The following is a 20,153-nucleotide window of genomic DNA, read 5'->3' on the forward strand; positions in this document are numbered from 1 at the left end:
AGTCCTAATTGCCCTTGGTGGTAATCTACTCATTAATGCATCTGAAATAATTTTCATGCCTTTTCCACCCCCAACTGATGCTTTGTTGGATTGTCTCTCAAACAAACTCATTGCACCTGAATGTTTGTCTGTCTGTTTCTACTTGTCAAATAAAACAGTGACCAATTAGATATTGGGATAAAGGAAGGAGTTGAGAATGGCTATAAGTTTTTACTATGTATGATTGGCTTTTTGGAGGTATCGTTTATGTTTTAGATATTAGATAATTGAAACTGAGGTGTCAGCAGGACAACCCAGTTGGACTCAGGAGAGAAGTAGAGCCTGGCGTTAAGGAACTAGGAGTTATCAGTATAGATAGCCAGGGGCTAAAGCCATGAAAATGGTTGTGATGGCCAACATGCTATGTTCAGAGGGAAGAACAGGGAGAATGAATATTGGATGACAAGTAGCAGTCGCTATAACGAACGCTAAATATCATTCATGTCTTCTTCCCTAAAACTGAGGTAAGGTGTCATTTTGAACTAGTGTTTAAATCCACAGAGCCCAGCACAGTGCCTGGGCAGTAACCTTTCCAGAAATGTAGAATTACATTCCATCCACACTGAAAGGACAAAGCCAGCCCCATTTGCTCTTGTGGCACCATTTGCTTAGCAGGCCTGTGACCTTGTGAAACATCACTGCCATTTTACTCTTCCGAGCCTGTTCTGAGGACTGGAAGTTACTGGAAGGCAAGAACAGAAACCACGTACTCCCTATAATCTGTAGGCGAACGATAACATCGGAACAAACTGCAGCCTTGTGTTACAACGCCTCAACAGCCCAGGGACCACACAACAGCACCTGCCCCAGCCTTTTTAAATCTAATTCTAATCCAATAAGAACTCAAAGCCCCCACCCCTCCATGCTGGTGTCTCTCTCCACACCATGCCCCTCTCCTTTCTTGGTGAATAAAAACTTTATTCTCACACTTTCTTTTCTTTCTGAATTCTTTCACAGACTACGTCACTGACCACCTTAACACACACTATAAACACCGTATTTTGCAGTGTATAATGCGCACCAGCGTTTTGTACACGTTATTATACCCATGGTATGTAATCATTATAACATATAATATGCAGCCTTATTTTCCCCTCAAAAATTTGGGCAAAAAGTGCGCATTAAACCTGAAAAAATACAATGCAGTTAATGCAAAGAAAGAATCAGACCTTAGATCTTTGCCTAATCTTGAATACAATGTTTTCCTCTTATGAAAAACTGAACTCTCATCTACCACCCCACCCATTCTTATTTACTCTACCAGGGAGGTGTGTTGCCCAACTGAGAAGGTAGAAGACAGTGTGTTTTCTACATATTGCCAGTTAGCTTGCTTAGAGCAAGATGCTGGTGGTGCCAGTCTGTGGCCCCATCCCTTACACGGCATTTGATAATGGGGAGGGGAGGGGAGGGGGGCTATAAAGCAGTAATTAAGACCAACGGCTGTCACCTCAAAGCTGCAGTCATGTTTCCCTTGTGAGACCTCCGGGGTATTGTTTAAATATACTCGTAACGCGTTTTTTGTTGTAAAGACGAAACGAGGTAATGCCTGGAAAGTGCTGAAATTCCTCGGCCTAACACAATCAAGACCTTGTCAAGCTTTACTTTCCGCAGCGTGCATTAAACGAAGGATACTCTCGTTTATTTCGTCTTCCAAGTGGACCACACTGAAATTCCGGACACTTTTACCACTACCAACCCGCTCCCAAATTGTCTCTCAAGCCCCTGCTGCCAAAAAGCAGTATGCGCCTTACGACAGCGTACGACGCCGAGCCTGAAAGGAACGACTTTACGGACGGGTCCCGCCCGCCGGGGCCAATCGCGCTGCTTCCGACCCGTGACGCGAGCTGCGCTCGTGCATGCGCAGGGCGGGGAGACCTTGGCGAGGCGGTGGAGGCTTGGCGGAGGTGAAAGCTCCGGCGGAACGGAAAGACCTGCGGCAAAATGCAGAGCTGGAGTCGTGTATGCTGTTCCTTGGCAAAGGTGAGGGCGACTAGGTGGGGTCGTGCTGAGCCAGAGGCACAGAGAGACCCGCTGACAGGGCCCGGGACGCAGCCTAACTGGTGGGAGTGGGAGAGGCCGACGGCCTGAGTGGGACCATCCGCGGCTCCGCCCGTGCACCGCCCCTGTCCAGGCCAAGGCGTGGAGGCTGGGACTCGGGCTCTGGAGAGGGCCTGCCTGTTACAGGGCGGCCCGCAGCCACACACACTCCACTCCACTCCACTCCCAGGCCAGGGCCGTGGGGCGTGCGGTCGCACACAGGCCTTTGCATCCTTGCAGGACGATGAAGAAATTGCTCCTGTCCGGTCTGGCCTAGCTCCTCAAACCTCCCCGTTCCTAATTTCGGCCCCTGCCTAACTTTCTGCTATGGGCAGGTGACCTTGGGGCCACTGCTTGAAAGACCCAAACCCAGTCAGCCCCACCAGGTAGCCCTAGGAATTCCTCAAAGCCCCTTCGGCGTTTGCCGCTTTAAGCTAATCTTCCTCTCCCCTTTCATCCGCGTACCAAGTACAGCCAAATTGTGTGTATGTGGGATCGTGGCTGAGTACTAGGTTGCTGGAGACCCCGAAGATAATAAAGCGTGAAACTCTTGTTTCAGAGATGAGTATACTGCGTTCCTGAAAGTTGATGTGGCATGCTGGAAGCCATGCATTTCGTGACAGCCAGAGCTCAGACCAAAACTCAGGGCTCACGTTTAGTCTGCGCCTCTTCGGTCTGCCTTCCTGACCACGGGTGCGAGAATTGCCTTGGAATAGAGAACATTACTAGATCACTGTAGGTTTTGTCACTGCCTGCTGTGGTCGGTGGTATTTGCTTTGTTTCTTTGTACCTCACTGTTCTAGGGAATAATAGCCATCCATATTCAGAGATTGTGTGGATATTATGATGCAGTTTCTGAAACTGCAGTAGCTCTTGAATATGAATATACTACTTAGTACGTTTTCCTAAATTACTGTCTAATTTTCTGTTCCTAGTTGATAATTCAGGAACATCTTCATAGATTTTACATGGTAGATTGACTTAGGAAACAATAATTAGAGGTAAAAGGATTGCCATAATGTAGATTATTCACATGCTTAGGTTAAAACTTTAAGAACTTTATTTTTGACATTAAAATGATCCCTGGCACTGACAATTAACCATCCTTTCTGAAAATTTAATAAAAATTAGCACCATCAAATAACTTTTTATTAGGGTAAACATGAGATGTTTGAATACTTACAAGAAAAAGATAATGTAAGCTGACGTTGAAAAGTTTACATAATTGCTGTTATCAAAGAGGAGAAATTGATATGTAACCTCTGGGTGGCAACAAAAATGCATCCGTCGGTAATTAGTGCTTGATACATTTGCCCCAAATCACATGGGACCTTAGGTAGTTTTTTGTTTACATAATAAGGACATATTCTGTTTTTCTTCCAGAGAGGCCATTTCAGTCGAATATCTCATGGCATACAGGGAGTTTCTGCAGTGCCTCTAAGAACTTATGCAGATCAACCAAGTAAGTAATTAGTAAAACATTTTCCCCTCAAAATTGTTCATGTATTTATTCACTTAAATGTTTATTGAGGACCTAGTGTGTTCTAGGTGATGAGCAAGGCAAAGTCCTATTCATATATATATGAATATATATATATATATATGAATATATATGGAACTTCTAGTCTGGTTCCATAAAAGACAAATAATAAACAAGTTCCACATAAATACTTTGGGTTGTGGTGGAAAATTAAAGCGGGTAACTGGAAGGAAAATCGATTATTTTAGATATAAGGTGGCAGGGCTTTCTGAGTAGATATGTCTGACAAGTGCCTCAGTGAAGTGAGGGAGTGAGAAGGTTATTTTGGGCAAAGGGGAACATTAGTAAGACGGGTCTGAGGTGACATTTTGATTGTAAGGTTTAAGTAATTGCAAAAAGGCTGGTGTAGCTGGGCAGAGACCTGTAGAATGTAAAATCAGAGATCAGATCATGGAGGATTTTACGAGCCAGGCCAAGGAGTTTGGATTTTACTCCGAAACCTCTGAAGGTTTTTTGACCAGGAGGGTAATTTTATATATTAACATTTAAAAGTTCATTCTGTCCATTGGTCAGTTTGTGTTGGTTGTTTAACACTGTTTAGAATGGTGAGATGGTGTTTTTCAAATCCTGAATGAAAATCTTGATGGGCTTATCAAATCACATTTTAAAGACTAGAAGAATGGGCCTGAAAGGAAGCTGTGGATTATGGGTATTTTCTTCCTTAAATTTTTTTTTATGCCTTTGAAGTTTCTATAAAGGATGTGTGTTTTATTTTTAAAAGTATTTAAAATGGAAAGTTAATGGGGTTGTAGTAACGTATGTGGGCCTCCGAGTACCAATGATACCGATTATCTGAAATAATATGTTTTGACATTTACTAGAATCACCCATGTGATTACAAGTAAAGTCACATGTCATGTCTTATAGCTTCATTGTACCAACCATTAGCTGGGGGAAACTGGGGCCATCGGTCTCCCTGTATTCTGTGAAGTAATTTTATCCTGTATCCTTAACTGTTTTCAAACTGTCATCATTCTGGAGATTTTATTCCTAGAAGAAAAAATAGGGGGAGGATTCTGTCACCAGTAACCAACAGTGAGTGATTTATACTAGCTTTTAACAGGTCAAGAAATCCTTTAAAAAATACTAATTTGATGGTAAGGAAATAGGGTGGACCATTGTACCCTTTGCCCCCTTTTTTTCCTTTCAGTTTTTTTTTGAGATATAATTGCCATCCACCCTTTGTCTTTTTTGTTAAGTGGGAATCTTATTTATTCTTTACTTAAACAACATAGAAATGTTAGATACGCACTTCCAAAGCATGCGGTTAAAGACTTCATGGCTGATTCTATAGTCTTGGAATCATTCCACAAAGATTGTTTAGTGCCTTCTACCTCCAGGGCAGTTTGGAGCAGGAACTTAGACTTTAATGGAATGAGGGTAGCTGAGCCCTCATGAATCAAATAGTTTAGTGATCCCTTGATATTGAGTAAATTATAAATCCCTTAGTACCTGTGTAGATACAGTGTGTAAAGTCTGATTGGATGAAGTAGCAAGCGTTTCTGCTTACATATTTATGTTAATCTGAGGTATTTATTTAATGGCCAGGACTGACTTTTTTTTAGTGCTTAAAATGGCCCAGTAGGTACTCAATACATACTTACTCATTATTTCAACAAATCAGACTATCTATGTACTGGTTGTTTGGGCTAGTTGCTGGGTTACAGCAATGAACAAGACAGGCAAGATGCAGCTAATACAGAGTTCATAGTCCATTTGGGGAAGACAAATATCCAACAAATAATTAATTGTAATTATAATAAGGACTCCACAGGCTAAGCATAGGGAGCTATGAAATCTACATATAGATTGGGAATGTTCACAGAATTCTTTCCTAAGGAAATGATTTTGGTATCTGAAAAGGGAGTGATGTGGTATGGGAGGAAGTGTCCCAGGAAGAAGGTACAGCATGTTGGAATATTTTGAGTGAGAAAGAGCCTAGTGCATGAGAAGAACCACTGTGGCTGAAATCTATTGGACTGCGAATTGACTTCTCCAAGTTAGGAAAAACCCTAACTCTTTATTTTAAGGGTAGTTGGAAAGTCACTGAAGTGTTTTAAGCAGGGGTATAAAATGATTGGATTTGTTTTTAAAGATCATTCTGGTTGCAGATTGGAATGTTTATTGTAATTCTTTTTGTTTCTCTCTTTAGACTGTAAGAATTGGGGCTACTACATTTACATGTAGCCCAAGAACTTAGAGTAGTGCTGGTAATGTGAAATGCATCCTGACGGGATTTATCTCTAAGTAGATAGAAAGAATGCACATAGGTAGACCAGTGCAATTCTGTGGGTATAAGCTAACAGTAATTCACTATTGTTGAAGCTTAAACTACATGGTATTAGTAGATAAGCAGAATGTGGTGGGAGATGAGACTGGAGAAATAGTTACTGAAGAGATTTTGATGCTGTACTTACGAACTTGGATTTTATCCAACGAGAGACAGGGAAACCAATGAAAAGTAGGAAAATAAGGTCTGAATTGGGTTTTAGCAGGGAGTATCATTGGTATAGCAGTGTGTAGGGTGTTATGGAGGGTAGGAATGAGACTCGAGGTTCCAAGACTAAGGTGGATCTGAGAAGGGAAGAAATACTTATTGAGTGCCCAATAAGCACCTGGGGATCCTCCCAGGGTCTTGACATGCATTATTTCTGACCTCACAGCCCTGAGATGTAGGTATTAACTGTTACTATTATTCACTATATTATAGCAAAGTCCAGAGAGATTAAATAATTTGCCTAAGACATTAAGAGGTGGTAGACCTCATATTTGAACTCAGGTTGTATTACTTCAAATCCTTTTTTCTTTTACTATATTTCTCCTTCCTTATGGACCAGGTGGTTATAGGGTTATGATCAGAAAATCAAGTATTAGAATTCAGTATTTTAGAGGCAGAGCAGTTTTGGGTGGTGACAAGTATATGGAAGAAGGTCACTAAAATAAACTGAAGATTGAGGACACCAATAACTTAAAAACAGCAACCCTTCCTCTGTAATGAAACAAGTAAACCTAACCAAGTAGCTTTATGCTCATTTAGTGAATCTGGTAATTAATGATTACTGCCTTATGATATCTCTTCATATTCCTGTTTTCTTTTAAAAAATAATTTAGGTTTATCTACATTTTGATATATGCCTATTTTCCCTTTGATATGTGCCTGTTTTCCCTAACTATAATGAAAAGTTATTGAAGGTAGTGATGTTTTCCACATAGAGTAGGCATTTATAAATATTTATTGATTTCATTCTGAAAATGAAGGAGGTGCTTGTCATTTTAGTTTGAGTTCCTGATTGCCCAGGAAAATATGGGGTTATCTGAGTGTTTGGGAAGGCATAAGAACATATGGTATAGGCTTTAGAATCCAAAGAACCTAGTTTGAATCTTGGCTACATCACATACCAGTTGTGCAACCTTAGGCAAGTAAGTTAGTCTCAGCCTTGTTTTCTCCCTGTTAAATGGAGGTAATAACTGAGTAATAGAGATGTAATGAGGCTTAAGTAAGACAACATGAAGCATTTAGCTCACTGCCTAACACACAGTAAATCACCCAACATGGCAGATATTATTGCAGACTGACTTCTTAGTATACCTCTTATAATTTGTTGATGATTACAATTTATTTGTAACCTGATGCCTTTATTTCAGTGGTAGCCTTAATAATGTAGTGTCTTTATTTTTCTCAAAGTGATATAAGTAACATTTGTATAATAATTATAGGACACTTTTTCCTGCCTTTTCTCTTTCAGTTCATTTTATGGCATTAACCACCATGTTTCTAAAGTCAGGCACCTCTCATTTTACCATTTTTTGCCAAGTATCAATCTAATAGCTTTCTTCTGATATTTCACTGCCACCTGAAATGCAGGTTGCTATCTAGCTGTCTTTGCCATTTTTGCTGACTTAATCATCTTTTCCTCCTTCTATCAATTTGTATATCCTTTTCAGTTTTTCTTTTTCCTTTAAAGGCTGGTGCTAATTTTATAAAATTTTCCATCAAGTATTCCTTAATGTATTTCATTTAACTACTTTGCCATACCCTTATTTTTAAAACTATATATTAGAACCAAGCTGAGAAATACTTCTTGACAAGATAAGACAGAATCATGTATTGTAAACTTTCATTTGTATGCACCTTTGGTACAGGTTTGTTTTTCCCAATATTTTATTATGAAAAGTTGCAAACATTAAAAAAGTAGAAATTTTACTGTACTTACGTTGTCACATGTGCCCATCGATTTATCCATCAGTCCATCTTACTTTTTTGGTGTGTTTCAAAGTAAATTTCAGATATCGGTATAGTTCCCCTAAATACTGGCTTATTCTTGAAGTTTTGTCACTGGATCATACCCTCCTGTATTCTCAGCTTACAAATCTTTAGATAAAGACTTTTCTGTTTGCCATTCATTTTTGTGTTCCCAAGTACTCTAGCAGTATTCTGATGGAATGGTGAGAGGTGAACTGTTGAGTTTTTGGTATTTTTTGTAGTTAAAATTCTGCCCTGGCCAGGTAGCCCAGTAGGCTGGAGTGTTGTCCTGATATGCCACGTCAATGGTTCAGTCTCTGGTCAGGGCACATACAGGAAGCAAGCAATGAATTTGTAAATAAGTAGAAAAACAAATAGATGCCTCTCTCTCTCTCTCTCTCCCCCTCCCTCTCCTTCTTCCCTCCTTCCCTCTCTCCCTCCCCCTCTCCCTCTCCCTCTTTTCTTACTCTCTTTCTCTAAAGTCAATAAATGAAAAATCAAGAAGAAAAACCCTAAGATCACATAGTGAATTGGGAAATAAAACTCTAGTTGTTTTTTAGCTTTTATGTGTTTAAGTTTATATAAACCTATATAATTAGAAAAGTGTTAAAAATACAGCAAAGAAACCTGTTTTTGTACTTTTACTTACATTACTGTGAAATTAAAAATTAGACCCTAAATTAAGGGATATTGTTTAGGTCATCATTTGGTTGAAGATTTCAAAATATGGAAGGAAGAAGTAAAAATGTCATTATTTGCAGATGACATGATACTCTATATAGAGAACCACAAAGATTCACCAAAAAACTACTAGAAGTGATAAATGAATTCAGTGAAGTAGTAGGATACAAAATAAATATTCAGATATCAGTTGCTTTTTTATACACCAATAATGAACTATTAGAAAGGGAAAGAAGACAGTCTCATTCACAATTGCATCAAAAAGAATAAAATACCCAGGAATAAATTTAACCAAGCACTCGGAATTATAAGACACCGATGAAGGAAATTGAAGAAGATACAAATAAGTAGAAGGTTATACCATGTTTATGGATAGTAAGAATTAACATCATTAAAATGTCCACGCTACCCAAAGCTGTCTAGATATTCAATGCAATTCCTAACAAGATACCAATGGCATATTTCACAAAACTGGAACAAATATTCCAAAAATTTGTATGGAACCATAAAAGACCCCAAATAGCCACAGCAATGTTGAGAAAAAACAAAGTTGGAGGAATCATGCTACCTGATACCAAACTATAGTACAAGGCCATACCAATCAAAACAGCATGGTACGGGCCCCCAAACAGATATAGATCAGTGGAACAATATAAAAAGCTAGAAATAAGCCCATGCCTTTATGGTCAATTAATATTTTACAAAGGAGGCAAAAACATAAAATGGAGTAAAGGTAGTCTATTCAATAAATGGAGTTGGGATAATTGGACAGATAGGTACTTGCAAAAAAATGAAACTAGACCACTTTCTTAACATCATATACAAGAATAAACTCAAATGGGTTAAAGACTTAAATGTTAGACTTCAAACTATAAAAATCTTGGAAGAAAACAGGGCAGTACTATCTTGCACATTTTTGTAGCCATATTTTTTCTGATATATCTCCTTGGGCAAGGGAAATAAGAAAACGTGAGTGGGACTATATCAAACTAAAAAGTTTTTGCACAGCAAATGAAACCTTCAACAAAATGAAGATAACCCATTGAATGGGAGAACATATTCGCCAATGATAACATCTGATAAAGGGTATACATCCAAAATGTATAAAGAGCTTACGAAACTCAACACCAAAACAACCTCCAAACAATCCCATTAAAAAATGAGCAAAGGACCTGAATAGACACATCTCCAAAGAAGACATACAGATGACCAGTGGACATGTGGAAAGATACTCCATGTCACTCACCATCAAGAAAATACAAATTAAAACATTGAGATATCGCCTCACACTGGTCAGAATGGCTATCATCAGTAAATCAGCAAACAAGTATTTGTGAGGATATGGAGTAAAGGGAACCCTTGTTACTGTTGGTGGCTGCAGACTGGTGCAGCCACTGTGGAAAGCAGTATGGAGTTACCTCAAATTAGAAATGGAACTGCCTTATAACCCAGCGATACCACTTCTAGGAATATATCCGAAGAAACTTGAGACACTGATTTGAAAGAATATATGCATGCCTATGTTCATTGCAGTGTTATTTACAATAGTCAAGATTTGGAAGCAACCCAAATATCCACCAGTAAATGAGTGGATAAAAAAAGCTGTGGTACATTTACACATTGGAATACTACTCGGCCATAAAAAGAAGGAAATCTTATCTTTTTTATGGTAAGGATAAGACTTCATGAATGGACCTGGAGAACATTATGCTAAGTGAAATAAGGAGGACAAATACCATGTGATTTCACTCATGTGGAATCTAATAAACAAACTGAACTAACGAAATTGGAACAGACTCATAGAGAACAGACTGACCACTGTCAGAGGGCTGGGGGTTAAGGGGGGCCAGTGGTTGCAGGGGCTGGGTGAAAAAGGTGAAGCAAAAAAACAAAACACCATAGACACAGACAACAGTGAAGTGATTATCAGTGGAAAAGGGGGGGTGAAGGGAGGTAGAAGAGGGTATAGAGGGAATAAATGATGATGGAAGAAGACTTGACTTGGGGTGGTGAACACATGATACAAAAGACAGGTGATACAGAATTGTACACCTGAAACCTGCATAATTATATTAACCAATGTCACCCCAATATAAAAAGGTAAAAAGATTTGAAAATAGAAATATATTTTATTATACATTTAATTCTGAACATGAATTAGTGACCCAGTAGTGTGGTTAAAAAGCATACATGGATCAGTAAAAATTGGAACAATACTTTTTTTCAATGTATTGGACTCGCTATACTTTGTTCTTGTATTGAGTAATTCTAATTATCATTGACATAGCCAAGAAGAATCACTGCTTTTCATTTATTCAGTAGAAAGATTCATAGATTTTTATGGATAATTGGGTTGGATAACTTCTTATTTATCTTCCCGCACAGTTCTATTTCTGTTCAAGACCAGCAAAGGATTTTTTTTTTAATTAATAGCACTCCCATCCCCTCAGGGTTGTATGTTTTGTGGGGGATGGGATGATAAGAAATTTAAATTGTCATTTTTGTATGTCAGAATATAGCTACCATGTAGGGAATACTTATGTATCTTCCAGGTACTATACTAAGCTGTTTACAGACGCTTTTTTTATTCTGTATTACAACCCTATGAGGTAGATATTTTGTGATCTTTATTTTGCAGATGAGGAAACTGAAGGTGAAGCTGGTTTAATTACTCACCTAAGGTCAGATAGCTAATAAAGCTTGATTATTGCTCTTGGGGATTTTAGTTTTATGGTAGTTTAAATTGAGGAAGGGAATATGACTATATTGATTAATGGAAAAACCACTGAAAGTAGAAACAAAAAGCTTAATTTTGTCTCTGCTAAATGCTTGCCACATGACCTTGGGCAAGTTAATTGCCCAAGCTTCTCTGAACCTGTGTTTCTTACCTATGAAATGTTAGATATATGCCATTCTTACCTTTCTCATAGGAAGGTCGGAAAGTTAAACATCATAACATATGTGAAAGTGTATTATAAAGTATTAAAAACTGCTAAATACTACTGTAATTGGGTTGTAAGGACAGTGGAGGGGAATGAGAAGAGGGACTCTCCTGAGTTATAAAAGTTGGATCCAGGAGAATGGGAATAATTGGAATTATTTTGTATATTTTTATTGTAATTATTATATTCCTAAGGGTGCTGCTCAGAGTTAATTCTTAATTTTTTGTGTTTATATGATAAATATCCAGAATAGTTAATTGAATGCTCTGGTTAGCCTATTACCTTAAACTCTATAAAATTTATCAGTATTCATATTTGCCATGTGTTATAGGGAAGCTGATTCTCCTTCCCCTGATATCTTAGAAGTTAAGAACCTGAAAGGGATGATCAGTCTTTAAGTTTATTGACCTTACTAAGTTATTATTACCTTATTTAACCCTAACAGCAGTCATTGAAGGCAATGTTATTGTTTGTATATTACAGAAAAATTAAGTGACTTGGTTTTACAACTAGTAAGTGTCAGAGCTAAGATTGAAAGCCAGGTATGTCAGATTTGAAAGCTCAGGTTCTTTCCTTTATATAGTGTTACTAAATTCCTGTCCATTATCATTAAATAAAATTGTATGGAATTTAGCAAGGTCAGTAGATACAAAATTCAGTAGTATTTCCATATCCCACAATGAACAAATGGAAAATGAAATATAAAAATCTGTGCCATTTTCAGGTACATCAGGGAAACTAAGTACCTAGGAATAAAATAGTAGCTTTTTTTTTTTGAAATGTACTGGTTTTGGTCAATATTGAGCAATTTACTGTTTGCTATCGATTTGCTTTTGTTGTAGTTGATGCTGATGTGACAGTGGTGGGTTCTGGTCCTGGAGGGTATGTCGCTGCTATTAAAGCTGCCCAATTAGGCTTCAAGGTAAGGGTTAGACTAAAGCTGGGTTTTTATTCGCTTTTATTTGGGGAGAGTTGATCGTATTCACAAAATATTTGGCAGGTAGATAATGTAAGTAATTTCTTAATCCTATACATTCTATTTAATCCTGAGGCTAATGAAGAGGGGGTGCATTAGTATTTTCATGAAATGGAAAGAGAAGTCCATTTTTTCCCCTCCCCCCCAATGCTTTTCATTTTGGCTTCTAATCACACTTTGAAAGATAGAGTAATAGAACTGAAAGCATATATTTGCTAATTTAAACAAACAAAAATATCTCTTAGAATAAATCACTTTTGGTGGGTTAGATTGAGTTTGTTATTTAAACGATAAATTATAAAGGACTATATTTTGTTTTAACAAACACAGCTTTAGTAGCTTGTTTTGTAGAGGAAGGAAGGCATATATTTGGAATTTTAGTGAACTGAAGCATGGCAGCTTATATGCAGTTAAGTAATGTTTTCTTTGGTTGTAGACAGTCTGCGTTGAGAAAAATGAAACACTTGGTGGAACATGTTTGAATGTTGGTTGTATTCCTTCCAAGGTGAGCATACATTTTTGTACAGTGCAGAGGTTTTTTCCATTGGCCACCAATTAGAAGTATATATTGAGACTAGAATATTATACTAATAACAGTTATTAAAAAATAAACAACCCCTGTTTGATTAAAAAACATGGCTTCCCTTTGTTAAACGTAGAGAGCTGTCACCATACATTCCTGAAGGAGCTTCCTTGTCTGAGAATACCTAGCATTTCCATTCAGCCAGACTCCGATGTTACATTTTCCCCTCCTTTCCTTTACCATTGAAATAGATAATAGTAAATTCTTTTAGGGACTTTATGTATTTAGTAACCATGACTGCCTTTTTCACCTGCCACCCTGAAATGTGTACTTAATATCTTTGTTTCTCAAGAAAGTAAAGATGTTTTTTTTTAATTCTTATTTGTTAAACATTTTAATGTCATTATTGTTTGTTTTAGATTAATTACAGAAATTTTGTTGGTGTGGTCATATGTACTATTATTCTATGTACAGACTGTCATTTTCTAAGTGTGGATTACATATAGTCTGCATTTAAAAATTTGATAATCTTGTCTTTTTACTTTAGGCTTTATTAAATAACTCTCACTACTACCACATGGCCCATGGAAAAGATTTTGCATCTAGGGGAATTGAAAGTAAGTTTACTTTCCATATTTAGTGATATTACCAGACATACTTGACTTGACTTTTCTGGCTAAAGATGTGTCTGATACCTGTGTAATAAACATTTAGTGAGGGAAGAGTAGGAAGAAGATCTTAAAAACATAAAAAGATTTTTTTAAGAAAGAAGGCTTAATCCATATTTCCACCATGACATCTTCTGTTCCTTTGTCAGCTTTTGCATGAAGTCTGTGTGTATGTAGTCAATTTTCATTTTCCTTAAATCTGTAAATCACTGGGGTGGCCACTGGGTTCCTGAGTGCTATGGGCAGATGAAGGAAGGAAGGTCTACCTGAGTTGTTAGCAGGGGAAAGAACAGAGGAGAGAGGGAGGGATGTACTGTAGTGGAAAAGGACATTTCATAACATTTTAATTTGGTTTGTTTTATCTTCTGACATTCTTCTGGGCTGTTACTTCATTCTTTCTCTCTAATGATTGTTGTTGACAACTATATCCAGAAAAGTAGTTTGTTCTAGAAACAACTTTAACATACATTGGAAGGTTGTTTTTTTCTTCATTTGTTTCTTTGTAGCAGTAGGTTTCTGAAAGAATGAGCTCTAACGTAGGCAGTCCTTTGGGCATAGAGGTGATGTGCATACACTAAAGCAAAGACTGTATTAAACTAGATGAAGAGTGGAATGAAAACCCATTTTCCTTACCCACTAAGGAAAGAAGAGACAGTGTTAGTCAAGAGACGTGCATTGTAGGCAGAGCTTCATGTTCTAGCCCTGTGACCTTAGGTATACCAAATCTCTCAGGATCTTTGCTTTCTTACCTCTTAAGATGTTTTTGGTTGCATGAGCTGATTTCTAAGATATCCTTCTACTAAAGTTCTGTGAGTTGAGTTTATCTTCTTAGATTGTTACTTCAGAGTTCTCTTCTGAGTTAAATGAGCGATTAAACTCTAAGCTTCTGTATTTGAAGTTTTCTCTGTGTGTATTTTTATTAGTTTTTCATGAAATTTAGCATTTTGTTTTTATTTGAAATTTCAGGTGATGATTTACTTTGCCGTGTCTATTTAAATCTCTTCTAGACATATAATCATCATAAGGTGTTTGGAGAATATGTTGTCACACTGGGATATCATGTTTTATTTTGGACTGCATTTTTCCCAAAGGTGGATTTTTTTTATAGTGATTGATAGGTTATGTTACTATGATATGATGCTGTTGGCCTTTTGCTGGCTAGGATTATTATATCAGTTATTAAATTTAAAAATGTTAATACTGCCTTTTGTACAGTTCTGTAAGCATTAGGCTGAAATTTTCCAGACCTTGATTAGCGAAAAATATCATACATTGCTTTAAGAATTCAGTTAAATACTAAAGATTTATTTAACAAATTACAGTGTCTGAAGTTCGCTTGAATTTAGAGAAGATGATGGAGCAGAAGAGTAGTGCAGTAAAAGCTTTAACGGGTGGAATTGCCCACTTATTCAAACAGAATAAGGTCAGTGTGTTTAATAATGTTCAGATTTTTGCTTTATTTCATATATACATTAAACATTGCTTTAAGCTGATAGAGTGATGCCGTTAGAACTTGGCTGCTGGGGCATAGTTACTGAATTCAAGTTCTCTAACCTGAAGTAGATTTCTCTGACATACGGAACAAATTTCTTGCTGCTCCATGTATAGTATTACCAAGTAAGGAAGCATTTTGTATTGGATAAATTATTTAATAGAGTAATTTTTTGCTGTTAATCATGTTTGTCAGGAAATTTATTTTAAACTTAATGAATTTCTGTATTTTATAAAGGTTGTCCATGTAAGTGGATATGGAAAGATAACTGGCAAAAATCAGGTCACTGCTACGAAAGCTGATGGCAGCACTCAAGTTATTGATACAAAGAACATTCTTATAGCTACAGGTTCAGAAGTTACTCCTTTTCCTGGAATCACGGTATTTATGCATTTTACAATTGTTAAAACCTTCCCTCAGAAGTATTGGGCTGGCTAAAAAGTCCTTTAATGTTTTTTCTATGTGATGGCTCTAGTAGTACTTAGTTGTCTTTAACTTCATTTGAAACAATATTGTTAGATTGTACTGTGACAGCTGTTATATTAGTGTGTGTTTTTAAAAAAACTTATCAAAATTGTTGAATTTTTGTGCAGCCATTTTAATATCGAAGATGGAAGAAAATAAGCAACATTTTTGGCATATTAGGCTTTATTATTTCAAGAAAGGTAAAAATGCAGCTGATGCGCAAAAAAAAAAAGATTTGTGCAGTGTATGGAGAAGGTGCTATGACTGATCAAACATGTCAAAAGTGGTTTGTGAAGATTCTTGGTACTATTGACATGTTGGCCAAATAATTCTTTGCTGTGGGGCTGTCTTATGCATTGGAAGATGTTTAACAGCACCCCTGACCTCTACCCACTCAGTGCCAATAGTGGGAGATGGCCGACATACTCAGAATATCCAAATCAATAAAGTTATTGGTGAAAATGAAAAATGTGCCTTTTATTTCACAGGGAAAAAGTTTTGACCAACCCAATACATATTATAAACTACTTTATTCATGCAATTTGTGAACTTTGAGTGCTTTCTTACTAAAATACTGTATGTTGACAGTCATTCAACTTTGGGAAGTTGCCTGTCTTTATTCTCTAATGATTTTGACCAGAAATAGAACACTTTACATTAAGATATATTTCAATTTAATATGAAGTTTAAATTGACCATTTTGTTTTGATATGCTGAATGATAAAATGTTAGGTATTTTAGTTTTTAATTGAGTGTATGGACAGAAGTCATAGATACCTGGAAACAAATAAATGACTTAGTATTTTTTTAGTGATTATACTGAGTGAGATACTAGTTTATAAATCAGTAGGTTTTTCTAAATAATTTTGATTGTATCTTTTTTATTTAATAGATTGATGAAGATACAATAGTGTCATCTACAGGTGCTTTATCTTTAAAAAAAGTTCCAGAAAAGATGGTTGTCATTGGTGCAGGAGTAATAGGTGTAGAATTGGTAAGTGGTATCTTTTCTGTCTCTTACTAAGTCCATGGGGTTAGAAGTGGCATAATGATCCTCTGTTTGACTCTTTGTATAATACCGCATGCAGAGCAGCATTGGGTTTTGCTTAAATACTTCTAGTAGTAAAGAGTGTTCAAGACAACTTATTTATGTAATCATCAGTCAATAGAACATTCTCTTTCATTTTAAAATTTGTTTCCCTCTATCTTCCACCTTTCCTGTTCCCTAAAACTTGATTAATTTTTAAAAAATTTTGATAGCCCTTTATCCTTTCAGAAGGCAGCTCTCATTCTGAGCAAATTGCATTTCAGATAAAGACTACGACTTACATGATCTGGTTCCTCCCTTCCTCTCCGTCTTCATCTCATTCCCTCTAACTTACGTATTAGAAACGTCAAACTGTTTGCAGTTCTCTGAATCATGCCGTTTCATATGTTCTCCCTTCCTTGTTCTTCCTTCTTGTCCATTTGGCAGCTTTCCTGTTTTTTCAGTGACCTCTTCCCTCAATTTTAGTTGTCCTTTCCCAGGGCCGTTTTACCTTACAATCACCAAGAATTGCTCTACTTCTAAAATGACAAATTTAGACATTTTAATTCTCTAACCATAGCCTCCTTTCCTCTCTTACTCAGTTATTCCTAGTAAACAGGCTTTTTAACTTTATCAGGTTTTCTAGTCCATAGATCCCTGTTATTTTTTCCTGTCTTCCCTTTTCTGTCTTGACTGCTTTCCAGTTCAGTTGAGATTCCATAATCCATCCCTTTAACCATTGTCTTACAGGGGTTCTTTGAGTGCCTTGCCTTGCTGTCATACCCGCTTGACAAAACTCTTGGTCCTGCCTTCTTCATGCTATTATCCAGGCTGTTGACTACACCAGGAGAAAAACACACACCCTAAAGATTAATGCCTATATAAATTCTCGGTCATAAATCTCAACAGAAATCTCAACCTACTGACAATCCCATTATTACCCTAGTTGGTACACTCTCCTGGTGTCTATAGTGGCTGTTTCATTTCCCATTTTTCTCTAACCTCTGCCAGTACACACTGTCTTGCCCTTCCTGCAGATGACCTTGTCTGCTAAGTATCACATAAAAGGGAAACCATGAGATAAAAACTCCCTCAGTTTGATGCCCCAGATTTGAAAATGTTTTTACCTGTTGTCATGCCCATTCTCTTGATCTTCTGTAACTGTGGAAATGCTATTTTCCCTAAGACGGAGCCCTTCACCTCTGCTTAGTATTGAATTGTCTCCTGCCTCCTCAGGATCTCAGCTTTGTGATTTTTATTTTTGCATTTTTTTTTATTCTTGAAACTCTCCCCTACTTTTGCTCACTTCTCATTTATGTTTTTTTTAATCATCACTTGAGGAAATGTTTATAGAACTTTTTTAGAGAGAGAGAGAGAGAAAGGGAAACATCAGTGTAAGAGAAACATTGATGGGTTGTCTCCCGTACTCCCCCGCCCAGGGATTGAACCTGCAACCTTTTTGGTGTACAGGATGATGTTCCAACCAGCTGAGCCACCTGGCCAGGGCCCTTCTCATTTATATTTAAGCAAGCATCTCTGGGCATCTGTGTGCCATTCATACATGCTCAGATGCATTTGCACTCAAGAGAAACAGGCTGTGTACACATAAATAAGCCTTCTCTTGATCCCACATCCTCCTTCAGTTATTAAATTCCCTCTCACCTTCTTTTCACAGCCAAACTTCTTTGAAAGGGTAGACCAGTTGTATTGCACCAACTGCCACTTACTCCTCAGTCAGTGGCTTCTTGTGCCAACAAACTGCATTTGAACAGGACATGAATGGATCTCTTACTTAGTCCATTGGACTATTTCGTTCACTGCTTTATTTGGTAGCAGTCAGCACTGCTGATTTTCTTGGTTTTGAAACTCTTCTCTGATTACATACCCTGTTGATTTTCTCTCTCCCTTTGGGCTGACTTCTGTATTTTCTGTGCATGTTTCCCTTTCTTGGCCTTCCCTTGAATTGTTAGTATTACCCTAGATTCTGTCTCAAAATTCTATCCCAGACCCTTTTTGTCTTCTACAGAGTATTTTCTTCACTCCTATCTCAGTTACTTAAGACTTATAAATATTTGCAACCTAGTTCTTCCTCTTTGCCTCTAAACTTTATATCTGAATGCCTACCAGCATCTCTCTATTTGTAGGTCTCCTTGGTCCTCATTTCTGTAAACATATAACTTAACCTTTGCCTCTCCCTCCTCTGTCCTCCATTCCAAAACAAACAAAACCAAACCTATTCTGGGACTTCTGGCCAAGATAGAGGCATAGGTAGATACACTTTGCCTCCTCACACAACCAAAAGAAGAATGACAGCAAATTTAAAAACAAAAAAACCCAGACTGCTAGAAAATCAAATTGTATGGAAGTCTGACAACCAAGAAGTTAAAGAAGAAACATTCCTTCAGACCGGTGGGAGAGGTGGAGACAGGCAGCCAGGGTGGAGAGGATGCAGCAAGGTGGCAGCTGGGGAATGGGCAGGCAGGTAAGGTGGTGGCTGGTGGACCAGGCGGTCCCATATTTGCATGCAGATAAACGGTGAGGTACAACTGGGAGTGAGACAGACCACATAACCCAGTGTTCCAGTGTGGGGAAATAAAGCCTCAAGATATCTGACTGTAAAATCCTATGGGGGTAGTGGCAGCAGGCAAAACTCCCAGACTCACAGGAGAGTTCACTGGAGAGACCCACAGGGTCCTAGAATGTACACAAAACCATCCACCCAGGATTCAGTACCAGAAGGGCCCAATTTGCTTGTGGGTAGCAGGGGAAGTGACTGAAAGCCATCTGAGAGCTGAGCAAGTGGCATTGTTCCCTCTCTGACCCCTCCCCCACATACAGCATCACAACCCAGTGATGTGGGTTTCCCTGCCTTGGTGAATACCTAAGTGTTCTGCCCCTTAGAATGTAACAGGCACACCGAGACAAAAAAAAATATGGCCCAAATGAAAGAACAGATCAAAGCTCCAAAAATAGAACTAAGCGATGACGAGATAGCCAGACTATCAGATGCAGAGTTCAAAACACTGGTAATCAGGATGCTCACAGAAATGGTTGAGTATGATTGCAAAATGGAGAAAAAAAGTGAAGGCTCTGTAAAGTGAAATGAAAAGAAATGTACAGGGACCCAACACTGAAGGGAAGGAAACTGGGACTCAAATCAACAGTTTGGAGCAGAAGGAAGAAATAAACATTCAACTAGAGCAGAATAAAGAAACAATAATTCAAAAAAATGAGAAGAGGCTTAGGAACCTCTGGGACAACTTTAAATGTTCGAACATCCAAATCATAGGGGTGCCAGAAGGAGAAGAGGAAGAGAGAAATGGAAAAAGTATTCAAAAAAGATATGAAGGAGAACTTCCCCAATCTGACAAAGGAAATAGACTTCTAGGAAATCCAGGAAGCTCAGAGAGTCCCAAAGAAGCTGGACCCAAGGAAGCACACACCAAGGCACATCATAATTACATTACCCAAGATGAAAGGTAAGAAGAGAATCTTAAAAGCAGCAAGAAGAAAAAGGAGA

General features: G+C 37.8%; 1 protein-coding gene across 1 annotated transcript in view; it reads left to right on the plus strand.

Annotated features, from left to right (window-relative positions):
* The first annotated feature begins 1,883 nt into the window (after nt 1-1,883).
* Nucleotides 1,884-20,153, plus strand: part of DLD (dihydrolipoamide dehydrogenase) — a 32,597-nt gene continuing 14,327 nt past the window's right edge. The window contains exons 1-8 of the mRNA XM_024558451.3: nt 1,884-2,019; nt 3,460-3,538; nt 12,325-12,404; nt 12,895-12,963; nt 13,529-13,598; nt 14,972-15,072; nt 15,379-15,522; nt 16,499-16,600. Coding sequence (XP_024414219.1) covers nt 1,981-2,019; nt 3,460-3,538; nt 12,325-12,404; nt 12,895-12,963; nt 13,529-13,598; nt 14,972-15,072; nt 15,379-15,522; nt 16,499-16,600 — 684 coding nt within the window. The 5' untranslated portion in view covers nt 1,884-1,980. The remainder of the gene's footprint in view (nt 2,020-3,459; nt 3,539-12,324; nt 12,405-12,894; nt 12,964-13,528; nt 13,599-14,971; nt 15,073-15,378; nt 15,523-16,498; nt 16,601-20,153) is intronic.

The sequence above is a fragment of the Desmodus rotundus genome, chromosome 6, assembly GCF_022682495.2.
Source record: "Desmodus rotundus isolate HL8 chromosome 6, HLdesRot8A.1, whole genome shotgun sequence".
NCBI classification, from domain to species: Eukaryota; Metazoa; Chordata; class Mammalia; order Chiroptera; family Phyllostomidae; genus Desmodus; species Desmodus rotundus.